At 52.8% G+C, this 14229-nt stretch overlaps 1 protein-coding gene across 3 annotated transcripts in view; it reads left to right on the top strand.

Annotated features, from left to right (window-relative positions):
• The window catches only part of MAP3K7CL (MAP3K7 C-terminal like), a 31072-nt gene that overhangs the window by 6788 nt on the left and 10055 nt on the right, over nt 1-14229 (top strand). Inside the window, exon 3 of one of the 3 annotated variants that reach the window (XM_037161431.2) lies at nt 4589-4650. In XM_037161431.2, coding sequence (XP_037017326.1) covers nt 4589-4650 — 62 coding nt within the window. Of the gene's footprint in view, nt 1-4588; nt 4651-11384; nt 11468-14075; nt 14222-14229 lie in introns of those variants that run through there. The other 2 variants (XM_053657843.1, XM_037161432.2) reach the window with 2 other exon arrangements.

Genomic DNA, 14229 nt, shown 5'->3' with positions numbered 1-14229 from the left:
CTCCCGGGACGGCCCCAGGAGCCATGCTTGGGGGCTGGCGCGGAGCAGTGGTGCCGGCGGCTCCATCACCGTGCCCGCGCGCACGCACTCGCACACCCACACACACATACACACTCGTACACAAACACAGCCACACACATGCTTACACACTGTACACACGCTCACCACACAAATATAGACACACATTCACACAGACAAATGCTTTGCCTCCCCAGCACCCTTTCGGTCTGATTTATGGTGAAGGAATGGAAACCAAGGGCGACTGTATTAAACATTTATTATTACTACTGCCTGCTTCCCAGATGCCTCTCTAAAGCTTTAGGCTTTCGGAGAAATGACTGACAGATGTGTTCCTCACTGACACGCACCTTCTGAGACAGCGAATGTCAGGCCCATCTCGCAGAAGACAAAACTGAGTCTCTGAGAGGTTGTGCCGTTGTCCCCACTCCCCAAGCTTCCAGTGCAGGCCTGTCCCCTGGAATGCTCTCCGGCCCCACTGGAATGGTCCTCAGTGGAAAGGGACAGTTCAGGGACAGCTTTTGCATGGCCCTGGGCACTACGGCTGCAGCCCGAGCCTGCCTGCCCTGGAGGGTGGGCTGTGGGACCCGGGCACCCAGGGCTCAGACCACAGAAAAAACCGGCTTGTGGCTTCTGGAGGGGCCGTGTGGCCCGGTGGGGCCCCTGCTCAGGGACGGTGGCGGTTCTGCAGACGCTCTGGGCACAGCCTGTCTCCCGCGTGGGCCGCCTGGCCAGGGGCTGTGTGTGCCCGTGCAGGCGCGTGACCACGAGGCCGACTCCGACTGCCGGACACGCAGACAGATGGCAGGGAGTCTGAACAGGTGGCCTTCGGGTCCCTGGCTGGGCAGGGGAAGGAGCTCGAGGAGTCCCCTGTGTGTGGACTCAGTTTTCTGCGTAGCCCCCCACCCGCGTCTGGGACGGGGACCCCACGGGAGGGGAGCAGTGGCTGGCAGACGCTGGCTCACACCGGGCTTTGGGAAGTTTTCCCCTCTGCTGCGGAGCGAAAGGAATAAGGACGCGGCGGTGAGGGCTTCTTAGGGTCGTTCTATTTATAAAGCCAAATGTATCCAATGTAACGGACACTCTTCTGGTCTAAGATTACATTTGTCTTCTGATTTTGGTGTTAAAGTCACCTTGGCCATGGGGGTCAGTGGGTTGGACATCATCCCACAAAGCGAAAGTTCGCCGGTTCAATCCCTGGTCAGGGCGCAGGCCTGGGCCGCGGGGTGAGTCCCTGGTCACGGCCCACACGACAGGCAACCGGCCATGTTTCTCTCTCACATCGAGGTTCCTCTCCCTCTCTTTCTCCGTCCCTTCCCTTCCCTCGAGACCCTCTCTCCCTTCCTCTCTACAAAAGAATAGCAATGAAAACACTGTCCTCGGGTGAGGACAGAAAGAAAAAGTGTCCTCTCTGTCATGAAGAGATACTGACGACACACAGCAGCAGTTTCTGAGTCGGTCCCACTGGACGTCCTGATCCCCAATTCTGGGGAAACTGCTGCCGGCTGGAGACCCCCAAACGTGCGGGGCGCGGGGAGTCGGGGGCCAGAGGGGAGGAGGGCAGGGGCACGGTGAGGAGACCCTGGCTGAGACGTCCCTCGGTCTCCCAGGCCCCCCCGTGTCCTCTGCACCCTGAGGAGTGGTCCGGACGGCCACCCGGTGCCTCCCAGGGGCGTGGGTCCAACGCCCACTGGGCGGTGAGCCACCTGGAGGACAGGCCTGGGGCCGCCCCACCTTTGGTCTGTGGAGAAACGCCGGGAGGACGTCACGGTGCGGGCGGTCGGAGCGCCAACTCGAGCTCCGCGGACTGGGCCAAAGTGTGCCTGTGGTGCGGACAGCGAACCTCTGCGTGGGGAAAACTCCTCTTTAATTCTTGCCTTTACGTTTCATCCTTTAAACATTTTCTTGGGCTCTGTTTTTTGCAGAGCCCATCAAGCCCACGGCGCCACTTTGGAAAGGAAGCCAATGAGTTATTCCCTTAACATGTTAAAAATAGGACAAAGGGACTCGCCAGTTTAGCACAGAGCGTCTGCTGGTGCCTTTGGAAAATAAAAGACTTTTAATAAAATGTACTCGCATCTGATTTTGTCACATTATAAACCCATCTGGTAGCTGCTCTTCTTTTTAAAAAAAGGGGCAAGTGTGTGGGGTGTGGGGTGTCGCCCACACAGCAGCTGATCTGTGCTTCTGGGAGGCCAGAGCGGACCTCCCTGCTCTCGGGCCGACCCAGCGTCCCCCACACAACGGCTTGCAGCGCTCCGGCCGACCGTGGCCCGGCCGTGGTCCTCCAGGCCTGACTCACTCTCCTTCTCTGCTTTTGGCCCGATCCTGTGATTCATCATTCTGCTTTTAGAATATTCGCCTATTTTTAAAAGCAGTCACAGAAGGCAGCCACCGTGTAAAAGTAAACACCCCACACACCAGCGCGGGCAGCGTGGTGAGCAGCTTCTCGAGCCGCCGCTCCTGGCGGGCAGGGGTGCCAGCCGCAGCAGGTGGCCGGGGCGGTGATGGGCACGGCTGGCCCGGCTCAGTCGGGGCCTTACATCAGTCTCTGGTTTCCTTCTTTCCGCTGCCACTTCCTGCTTGGATTAGTCCAGCTTGATTCATTTTAAATAAGAGTCTTACTTTTATCTTGCTTGTCATTGTAAAATGCGAATTATAGGCTTATTTCTCTATCAATCAAGCAGGGTTTTCTAGCAGCTGGAGGAATCCCATGTGAAGCCTTCACTTACCCGCAAAATTGTTGGCATGGTCTCACGTATGTGCCTGCATGTACTGTGACGATCGATGACGATACGGATCTCTATCACGGGCCTCATTAACTTGGGGTCACACCAGGTGTTTGCTATTTAGTTGCTGGAGCAAAGCAAATAAGTTCTTGTCCATAACGGAGGAGGAAGGAGCGGGACTTCTCGGGACGCAGGGTGGATGAGTCCCGGGAGCCCCGGTGCGGTCCCTGCCGGCCTTCGGCTCCCTCTCGCCGCCACCCGATTCGCTCGTTCCACTCTTCACACCGCCGGCTTCTGCCCCAGGCGCCTGCTCCCCTGTGAGTGTTGGGGTTCACACACCAAAGTACAAGATGTTCCCATTTGCCCAGATTGCTCTGGTCTTGAACTCACTGAGCTAAAATAATTGTGATGTCTGGGAAGTTGATATTTTAGTGAAGTATATTTAAATGTACCTTTGACCCAAATCAGTTGAAAAACTACAGGTTTGATAATGAAGACGGCCTCTCACAGGTCAGTGGCAAGAAGTGAATATTTCTGTCCTCGGTTCAAGTCCTGGCAAACAAGGGTGGATTTGAAACCTGCAGCATCGGGCAGAAGGCGTCCCCTCTGACCTGAGTGGGAAGGGCACGTTCACGGGGCCCGGGGACGTGTTTCCTCTGGGCATTGTCCCCCCACGTGCGGCAGGGTCTCGGGAAGACTCCGTTTCCACGTCTCCATGCCGCTGACAAGTGTCAGCACGTCACAGGCAGCAGTGGCCCCACTGGGACCCACCGTCCCTGCAGGAGCCACAGTCAGCAGACGGCTGTCATGCTGCGCGTCACTCGCACACAGCTGAAGCTGCTCAGCCAAGGTGAGCGTGTCTTTGCTGTGCCGTCCGCAGCCGGAGCCTCGCCCACAGCCCGTGTCCTTCTCCTTCACCTCGAACTCCAGCCGTTAGCACAAATAAATTGGATTGTGGTGGTAAGGGAGCAAAGATGGGGGTCTTCCCTTTCCTCCTCAGCTTACAATAGCTTTGGTTTTCAGTTATTGTTTAGCCTGTAGTTTGTCTGAGTCTCACTGTCCTATGTTCGGGGGAGGGGCTGTCAACGGGAGGGAGTGGGAGATCGGTGGCCGCTGGACGGCAGAGCCAGCGTCCCTTGGGCTGCGGAGGTCCTGCTGGTGGGGGAGTGGACCCCTCCTGCCACGGCCTGTCTGCAGGACACTCCGGAAGGGATCGGGGGCGACTTGGGTATTTTAGGCCAAACTTTTCTCAGTTTTCCTCTGACACTTGTGGAATCTGCCTCTTTTCATCCAGAGACACTGCCAGGCCTTGGGCTTGGAGACACAGGTGCCCCTCTCTCCTGCAACCGGGCAGTGGGCAGGGCCCCGGCTGGGTGGCTGCCCTGCCTCCGGGGACCCAGAGCCATGCGCTGGTTAACTGCCCATGGGGGGGGTGCTGTATGGGCAGGGAGCAGAGCCGTCGAAGCCGGCTGCCCTGGCCCTTCAGAGTGAGGCCCTCGTGTTGGCTCACGTGTCCCCTCTGTCCCGCTGGAGGCCTGGTCACCTTGCTGGCACCCACTGAAGCACTTTCCGGTACCTCCCGTGTTTGCTTTGGGCTGACACAGGAGCCTTGAAAGTTGAGCCACACTTCTGTCCTGAAGAACTACCAGAGACCATTTGCAAAATCTTGCTCTGGTGGGCGGAGCGCTCGATCCTTCAGTTCGTATCGAAAAGGAATGAAACTGTGTTCTGCGTTCGCCGTGTCTGGAACCAGAGCGATGAGAATGACGGGCAGGGGCACGAGGCAGTCGAACCACAGGGCAGCTCCGGTGAGTGAAAGCTGCCTCCTTCTGCCGTTTCAGATGCTACGCCTCCCGAAGACGCCGCCCCTCCGCTCTTCCCCGAGTTAGACCAGCAGCTGCAGGTAAGGCTTTTTATTGTCCCTCTCCTTTGCACCCTAGTTTCGCAAAACCGAGCGCACTGAGGAGCAGCCAGAGCTCCAGCCCGCGGGGCTGGCTGTCGGGGACGTGCAGGAGGCCCGGTGCCCGTCTCGGGGGAACCAGCCCCGGGGCTGGGCGCGCGGCTCTGGACCTGGGCCCTCTACGGGGTCTGGGGGGCTCAGGAGTCTAGGAAAACCCCACACAGGTGAGCTGTCACGTAGGGCGATGCCCAAGTAACTTCCCTTTCTCTGCTGCACCCACACCCACCCCATCAGCTTTTAATAGAACATGATGATTTTATTTTCTTAGATAAAATTTTTGAAGATTTTATTTATTGAGAGGAAGGGGAGCAGAAAGAGAGGGGGAGAAACATCAGTGTGCGAGAGAGAGACACTGGCTGGCTGCCTCTCGCATGAGCCCCAACCGGGGACCAGGCCCCAGCACCCGGGCCTGCGCCCTGACCTGCATCGAATGGGCGAGCTTTTGCTGTTCAGGAGGACGTCCCACCCACACCGGTCAGGGTGGACGTGGTTAGTTTACACTAAACCTTTTAGAAACTGCCTGGTTTGACCCGTGGGGACCATGTGTCGTGTGGGTAACCGTGGACCGTGTGCCAGAGACGTCCCACTGTAACACGCCCCAGTGCCGTCCCTTCTCCTTAAGGGACAGACGGTGACTCCAGCACCCACCCTGCCTGGGCACTGGTCTCAGCCCAGTGTCCACACCAAAAGCACAGTGCCCAGGTCTCCCGGGGGCTCGGACCCTGGGCTCAGCCACCCCCTTTTCTGATCATTGCTTCGGGGAGCCTTCTGGAGGGTCTGCAGCCTCCAGTCCCCCACAGGCCTGATACCCCCTTACACCAGCAGCTTCTGCCAGGCACTGGTCCCCTGGAGACACTGGAGCTGGGCCCAGCCCTCGAGGGTGGGAAGAGCCAGGGATGGGCCCTGTGTCACCGGGGTTGGTGTCCCTTTGTCTCGGCCAGTTCTCACCTCAGTGCCTGTGTCCAGTGCTGAGAGCCTGCCGGGCGGCTCCCTGGAGGGGCCCCTGTTCCCACGGCTGCCACAGTCTGGGCACTGTCACCTCCTCAGCAGAAAGCCCACCCAGCAGAGCAGTGATGTAGAGATTATGGAGGTTGTCCAGGTCGTGGGGGCCACGCCAACCACACTCAGCCGGCGAAGGAAGCTCTGTCTCTAAGTGTCCTCCGCAGCCCCAGCCATCCTGTCTCCCCCTCCTGTGTCCACCGCAGGGTCTTTGGCCCGCGGGCTCTGGCGTCCCTGAAGGGCTGTGTCTGTGTTCCGGGAGGGTGAGTGGGACTGCGACACAGTGACTGTGTGTCTGTCCCCAGCAGTTTTCTGCTTTATTTTATGGTCATCTCAAAGCTGTTTCACTGCATGGGAGTTACGAGAAAACAGCGTGAACGGGTTCTGAAGCTCACACAGTAGAAGTGCATCCAGGTCTCGCTTCCCCGTCCAGCTGTGTCCACTCCGCTTAGCTGTGTGGGCACCAAGACCTTTCCTCTGGGGACACTGACGGTCCCCCCGCTCAGGGGTCGTGCCCCACGGAGTCACAACCCCTGCCGTCACCTGCATCATTTCTCCACTCAATTCCACTTGACCTGTTTTAGACATTGACTCTATTTAGTTATTTTAATCCAACAAGACTCTTTCGTCCTTACTGGCCCTTGATGAGTCAGGCTGTTGAGAGGCCGTGTCCGGCCCGTGGCCCCGAGCGTCCCGGGCCCTGCGACACGCTCGCTGTGCCTCTTCGTGAAGGGACAGGGCACCGGCACCTGAGCAGCGGCTTGCTGGGGGCGGGTGTGCTGCTCTGGCGACAAGCCTCTGCCGTTGTCAGGCCCCGGGGTCAGGGCTGTCCATGTCAGAGGCTGTCTTGCTGCTTTGCTGACACCCTGGGCCCGGGATGGTGGGGACCGAGAATGAGAGGCTGGGACTGGGAACGGACCTCAGAGCTGGGCTTTGTTTCCATGCTGCACCTGAGCACGTGGGTGCCGGCTGCTCTGCAGCAGCAGCGTCTGCGCTGAAATCCCCGCACAGGCTGCTGTGCACAAGGGCGCTCCGCTTCCCCTTCCCTCACCCGGCCAGGGCTCTCGGGGTCACCGGCCATCGAGCTCCCCTGAGGAAGAACCGGGGCTGGGTCACGGGGGCAGGTGGAAGCCTGCGCATGGCCCTTCTTCCTGGAGCAAACCGATCCCAACAACCTCGCCGGGGCCTGCGCACCTGGCCCGTGGAACAGGGGGCACGTCGGCCTGCCCGCCTGAGATGAGAAACCCAGGTCAGATTTTGGTCCAAAGGTACTTGCCAACTAGACGACCTGTGGCTTTGAGTCCAGGCAGCCTTCCCTCCCAGACACCTCTTGCAGAGCTGGGGGCAGCTCATGTGGCTTCAGCAGGCGTGGACTGTTTTGGCTCTGGTTTGCAAGGTGGTTGCGGTGCGGTCCTACAGCCGCCTTATGAAATCTGCTCTGACCTTCCGTGTCCACTGCACGGTCTTTTGTCACTTATAAGATGCAGCTATAAAATAGCTATTTGGTGGACACTCTTATCACCAATTTGACCCCCAGGATTTTTCTGTTGCTTTGCCAAGAATGTGGACATGTTTGAGCATGTAATCCCCGGTGCTTCTATTTCCACAGAAGCCAAAAAAAGCCCGTGCAAGAATAGCAGTGACGGACGTGGCTCTTGATGTCTCTATTCATGCAGACTGTCGGGCAAGAGGCCTCGGGGTCAGGTAGCTGTTCGCAGGGACAGCTCCTTCCTCGGCCCAGGGGCGGGGGGTGGGCTGGTTCTATTTGTGCGGACTTCTTTCCTGGAAATGGGTTTCACGTCTCCGTGCCCCTGGGGAGCATGTCCGGTGACACTAGTTTACACCGGCCGGGGGCCCAATTTTATGTCCACTTCTAAGACCGAATGAAAAATCCTCGCTCTTCTTTAGGTCTGTTTCCTTTCCTTCCAGACAGCAGTGACCCCCCCGCCCCCTGCTCTGAAGGGCGCTTGACCCTTTAACAGGCCCTGGGTTTCCGCCAGCAGTGGACTTGTTCTCAACTTGAACACTGCAGCCAGGGTTCGGAGACCACGGTTTGGCTTTTACAGATGACTCAGCACTAAGCTGCGGTGTGATCTAATGATTAGCACTGGAATGAGGGAAAGGTTTTTAAAAATCTTTTTTAAATTGAACTTACCGGGGTAACGTTAATAAAATTATATAGGTTTCAGGTGTACATTCTGTAACATGTCATCTGTACATTGTTCTGCGTGCTCACCGCTCCAGGTCAAGTCTCCTTCCATCATCACTCACCCCTCATCCCCGCTCTGCCTCCCACCCCCTCCTTCTGGTCATCACAACGCTGTCGTCTGTGTCTATAGAGTTGTTTTTTGGGTTTTTTTGTTTGTTTCTGCTCAGTCCCTTCACCTTTTTCGCCCAGTCCTCCTAACACCCCTCCCCTCTGACAGCTGTCAGTCTGTTCTGTCGACGAGTCAGTTGCTATTGTATTAGATTCCACATATAAGTGAAACACCAGTTCTAAAGAATACGTGCACCCCTATGTTCACGGCAGCATTATTTACAACAGCCACAGGTGCAGCCCAGGTGCCCAGGGGTAGATGAGTGGATGAGAAAGCCGTGGCACATTTACACAGTGGATACTATGCAGCAGAAAGAAAAACTCTTACTTTTTTGTGACAGCGTGGGTGGACTTGGAGAGCATTATGCCAGGTGAAATAAGCCGGTCAGAGAAAGGAATATGCTTCTATAATCAGGTAAAGGACACGTTAACGAGAGGATGCTAATAAACTCCCTGTAGGGAATTACAAGGACAGATGGCTGCCAGGGCGGGGGTCAGTGCCACGCCCACTGGTTTTGTGATGTGGGGACTGCTGAGACTCGCTGTGAACCCCACTTTGCTGAGCTGCAAAGTGGCGCCAATGTTGTGCTCGCTTAGTTGTGGGAACTGATGATGAGCAGAGACAGCACAGTGCTTGCTAAATGAAACGATCGCTCAGTACATGTTAATTCCCTTCCCCGATGAGATACACACTGAGTGGAGCACTTAAGGATTTACAGCTCCTGTCGAATGAAGGAAGAGGAGCATCGCACTGGGACACTGAGTTAGGGACAGAGGTTCCGATGCCCTCCTCTTTTCATGAAGTTAGGGTTCTTGGAAAACAGGATGGCTTCTATGTTTTTAAGCAAGTTGAGCAATAGTTTCACCCCTGCCCACCCTGAATTCCTCCATCTAATCTGAGGGGACAGTGACAGGTGTCTCCGTGGCACACACTGAACTCGCCTTTTCTCAGACAGTGTCTGGCAAGGCCAGAAACTGAGGTCACCTCCACAAATAAATGGTGTGTGGCCGGAGGTGTGGCTAGAATGTCTTGTTATCCGAGCAGCTTCTCCAGAGACTTCTTTTGGGTCTTGCATCAACACCTCGCGTGGTGGCCCAGGAAGGAAAATGCAGAACGCGGAGAGGCCCCAGAGTTCCTGTGCATCAGCCGGAAGTGGCTGCTTCTTTTTCTCAACATGTCGAAAAGTATCTTAGTGTCTTTGGCTGTTATGACCAGGGAGAAAATATATACAGACCCTTGGAGCTTTACAATGACACCTGTAATTTTTGGAGGGTGGGGACCCAGTGGTCATTAGGATATGCCTTATAGGAAAAGTCTGAGACACTCTTGAGGTACCTCCACCTTTACTATTGGCCACGTCAATAGAAATGATGAACATTATTCATCATAACATTACATAATGCACAGAATATGCTGTATATTTACTAGTGCCTACGTTGTCCGTAATAGATACTATAGAAATGTCAGTTCTTAAAATGTTTTAAAATATTAAAAATTCTAAGATAACAGCATTTTCAAACATTGCACTCAGTCCTGAGTATGTTTTTCCATTTAGTTTTAACAAATTATGCTTGTCAGTTTGGGGGCATTAAAGTGAAACATAAACTTAAACCAGACGCCCCCTATGATCCCCCAGTGTAAAGGTCACACCGAGACCTCAGGAATAAATACAAAGTCTGCTCAGCAACTGTAGAATATTTAGCTTCCTAAATATATCTTGTGTGTGGGAAGCTGGGAGAGGAAAATTAACTTCTTACATTTTGGAAGTGGCCGGGGCCAGCGGTATTTGAAGACGCTAAGTAGAAAACGGAAGCGCTTAAGCTGGCTTTGCCCCTGTGGAGGTGCTTGGCCAGGCCCCTGCTATAAACTGGTGGCCGGGCACGGTGGGGATGGGGTGGCGTGGCTCAAGCTGGCATTCTTGGAGCAGGAGCCTGTGGTTTCTCTGCTACTTCATCTTGATAAATCGGTCCTGACGAGCGGGGCGGGCACCAGGGCAGCAGGGCTCACTGTGCTGCCCTGTAATTTAAAGCCCTTGGAAGCTCATCCCCAGCAGCTGGAGGAGGCGGGAAAGGGGGCAGGAGGAAGTGCCCTCCTGGGCTCTGACCTCATGCAAACCCCTGTCAGTGTCTTGCAAAAGCAGTTCAGAGTTGGCTGGAGACACCGTTAGGAGGATGTCTTAATTTAACCTTCTCAGAACTGGCCGGGCTGTGAGCAGAGCACACACCAATGGTGCTGGGAGCGTCCGGAGGGTCTCCCACCGTCCCACGAATCTGTGCATTCGGACAGCTGCCCCTCATCCCTCCAAACAAAGTGTCTTTGCATTGCTCTTCCTTGGAATGGAATACTTCACTCTTGAACGAGAGTGTGAGATAAATGTGTATGAAGTGTGGGAGGGGGAGGCATAATTGTGGAGGGAATAAGAAAATTTCCTCCTCCTGAAGCAAAAGGAAATTCACCATCAACACAAAAAGCCTATTTATTGCTGGTTCATTCCCAGCCTGAATTATAACTACAAAAGTCTCTTGGACAAGAATAGTTAAAATTAAGCCATGAGAATTAAACAAAAATAAAGTGTTGATTCTCATTCCAAGAAGTTAACAGACTGTTTCATCCAGTTACCATAGGATTTCTTTTAAGAACTTTTTTAGTTATTGGTGTGAACATGTGTTAGTATCTTACACGCATGTGAGGCCAGTTAATTCATGAGTGCCAGGGCTTCTGAAGGTCACGTGACAGAGGCTTACTGGCAGCTCCATTTTTAAATTGGAAACTTGATCCTTGCGCTTGAATTCCAGGAATCTTTCCTTGGGCAAGAACATCAATGGGCACTGTCAGCCACGTGTTGTCTCTAATTGCGAGAGGTTGTAAGGAGGTAAGACGGTCACTCTCCCTGACGGCCCGGAGACGTGGCACGCAGACCTGCAGACACGCACACACGCAGTCTATCACAAAGCAATGAGACTGTTCTGTGTCAGACAGAACATCCCTGTTCATTTCTCTATAGCGCTACTTTTTATATCAGGTATGAGATCTAAACATTTTTAAGTACGTTTTATTGATTATACTATTACAGTTGTCCCATTTTTTCTCCCCTTTATCTCCCTCTGCCCTGTACCCCCTCCCACCAGCATTCCCCCCTTTTAGTTCATATCCATGGGTCGTACATATTAAGTTCTTTGGCTTCTACATTTCCTATACTATTCTTAACCTCCCCCTGTCTATTTTGTATGGACTCTTTATGGTTCTCATTACCTGGCCCTTTCCCCCATTCTCCTCCTCCCCTCCCCACTCATAACCCTCCATGTGATCTCCATTTCTGTGATTCTGTTCCTGTTTTAGTTGTTTGCTTAGTTTGTTTTTGTTTTTGATTTTTAGGGTCAGTTGTTGATAGTTGTTTGTTATCATTTTACTCTTCATAGTTTTGATCATCTTCTTTTTCTTAGGTAAGTCCCTTTAACATCTCCTATATTAAGGGCTTGGTGATGATGAACTCCTTTATCTGCCCTTCCATTCTAAGTGATAGCTTTGCTGGATAGAGTCATGTTGGATATAGGTCCTTGCCTTTCATGACTTGGAATACTTCTTTCCAGCCCCTTTTGCCTGTAAGGTTTCTTTTGAGAAATCAGCTGACAGTCTTATAGGAACTCCTTGATGGGTAACTGTCTTCTTCTGCTTCTTTTAAGATTCTCTCTTTATCTTGAATCTTTGGCAACTGAATTATGATATGTCTTGGTGTGGCCCTCTTTGGGTCTAACTTGTTTGGAACTCTGTGTTTCCTGGACTTATATGTCTATTTCCTTTGCCAAATTGGGGAATTTTTCTTTCATTATTTTTTCAAGTAAGTTTTCAATTTCTCACTCTTCCTCTGCTCCTTCTGGCATCCGTATGATTTGGATGTGGGGACATTTAAAGTTGTGTCGGGGCTCCTAAGTCTCTTCTCATTTTTGTGAATCCTTGTTTCTTCATTCTCTTCCAGTTGAATATTTATTTCTTCCTTTTGTTCCAAATTATTCATTTGAGTCCCGGTTCCCTTTCTGTCACTGTTGGTTCCCTGTATGTTTTTCTTTATTTCACTTTGCATAGCCTTTGTTTCTTTCTCCATTTTGCAATCATACGCAATCATTTCCATGTGTATCCCGATTACCAGTGTTTTGAACTGTGCATCTGTAGGTTGGCTATCTCCTCATTGCTTAGTACTTTTCTAAAAGTTTTGATCTGTTCTTTCATGTGGGCCATACTTCTTTGTCTCGGCATGCCCGTTACACATCGAGGGGCAGAGCCTTAGGTAGTTACCAGGGCAAGGCAACCCACGTCCCTGTGTTGCGGTGCTGTATGTGGGGAAGGGTTAGAGAGGGAACAATGCCACTTACTCAGCTCCCACCCCGCTTTCAGTCACTTCCTCTGCTTCCCCCAAGTGAATTGCACCCTTCCAAGTGCTTCCTTGGAGCTGATTCCCAAGAGGGTTGGCTTGTGTATGTTCTAGGACCCCGTGTACCCCTCCAAAGGACTCTCCTGAGAAGCTGGCAGTTTATTCTGCCACTGCAACCCCCACAGGTTTTACAGCCAGACTTTTTGAGACTTTATTTCCCCATGTTGGATCCCTGGGTTGATGGTCTATCTTGCTTCCCAGTTGTTCCTCCTGGTTTATCTACGAATATTGATGTGCGGAAGTGGGACTGCCCGGTCTGCTAGCTGCTATCTTGCTGTGAGTCCTCTCTGCCCCGCTGCCCGTTTCTGCCCCTCCTACCAGCCCGAATGAGTGTTTCTTCTTCATTTCTGGGGTTGGTGGGCTTCCGTACAGTTTGGTTTTCTGGCGAAGCATATCTACCCACACCTCCATCTTGAGTTTTTATGTCAGAAATCTAAATATTTTAATTTATTGACCAGAATTCCTACTGGGATAAGAACATGTGTTTAAAAGATTCTTTGGTGAGCCCCCTTGGCTGGAGAAAATGTCCAGTGCTGTCAGAGGCCCTCTAAGGTGGGGGTCCTGCTGGGCAGAGGGCGCTTTCATTTGTCCAGTTGGAGTCAGGGGCTCCAGGTAATAAAGGGGTGAGAGGTTCCAAGTTCCCTGGAGAAAGGTAGCATTGCCAATGCAGGGGGCCTTAGCGACTTCGGGAGATGGGCTGGGGCAGCAGAAAGATTTAAGGATCACTCTTTTGTTGCATTAACTTTTTTTTACTGTGGTAAAAAACACACGACATAAATGTTGCCATCTTAATCATTTCTAAGAGCACAGTCAGCAGCGTTAAGTGCACTCACAGTGCTGAGCAACCATCTGCGGAACTGAAACTCTGCTCATTAAGCAGCAACTCATTTCCCTCCCCCAACCCCTGGCAACCAATATGACAACTTCACAATGTTGTGGTGGGTTGTGTAAGATAACTTCTGTCCTTGCTTTAAAAAAACCCCAGCTGTTAACACTTTCATGCAAACAGGGAGAGACCCTGACGCGGTGCTGACCCTCCACGTCAGGGTCGTGAAGACAGAACTCACAGGGCCCAGAGGCCGAGGACACCTGGCCCTGTTCCTTCCCAAAACACTGAGCACTGAGCAGTTTTGGCTTGTTGAAAAACCGGAACTACTTCTTCCTTGTGGGAAACCTTGAAAATGTGACTGTGTAGCATGGTCATCCTGCTCCTAGCACATGAGGATGTGGAACACGTCCGGAACTACCCCTACCCCAAAACACCCTTGGCAGCAGGAGCCTGCTACCAACACATAATAATGCCTTCGAATTTGCCACTATTAAAAAGTGACAATTAAAAAAAAAAGAACCCATGGGAAAAAAATTCCCACTTTGTAAGAAGGTAAGGGGAGAAAGAGGCCTTCTTCTTCTTAGGAAAATTATGTACCTAATTTTTAGTTTTCCTTTTTAACTAAGCAGCAAAGGGCAGTTTCCCCCTCAGCCAGGGCTGCTCTTGTCTGTATCCTCTAATGCATGTGAATTCTTTCAGAGAGTCCTGGAAGCTTTGGACTGTCACACGCATAACTGTGCTGATTTGTGGTGCAGGCCCCACCACGGCATGGCAGTTACAGACTGAACCGGGTATGGGCTGCGTTTCCAACGGGTGGACACGGACGCGCCAAGTCTCAGGGCCCGGGTGACAGGGCCGGGTGACTGACTGGTAGAGGCTGCCCAGAGTGAGTTAGTTTCATTCGCTGCCGTTCCACGTGGCACTCTGCCAGGGGAACAGGTGAGAAC

This window comes from Artibeus jamaicensis, unplaced genomic scaffold, assembly GCF_021234435.1.
Source record: "Artibeus jamaicensis isolate MK-2021 breed Jamaican fruit bat unplaced genomic scaffold, CSHL_Jam_final scaffold_474, whole genome shotgun sequence".
NCBI lineage: Eukaryota > Metazoa > Chordata > Mammalia > Chiroptera > Phyllostomidae > Artibeus > Artibeus jamaicensis.
The sequence above is the reverse complement of the archived record's forward strand: the minus strand, read 5'-3'. Positions and strand labels throughout refer to the sequence as shown.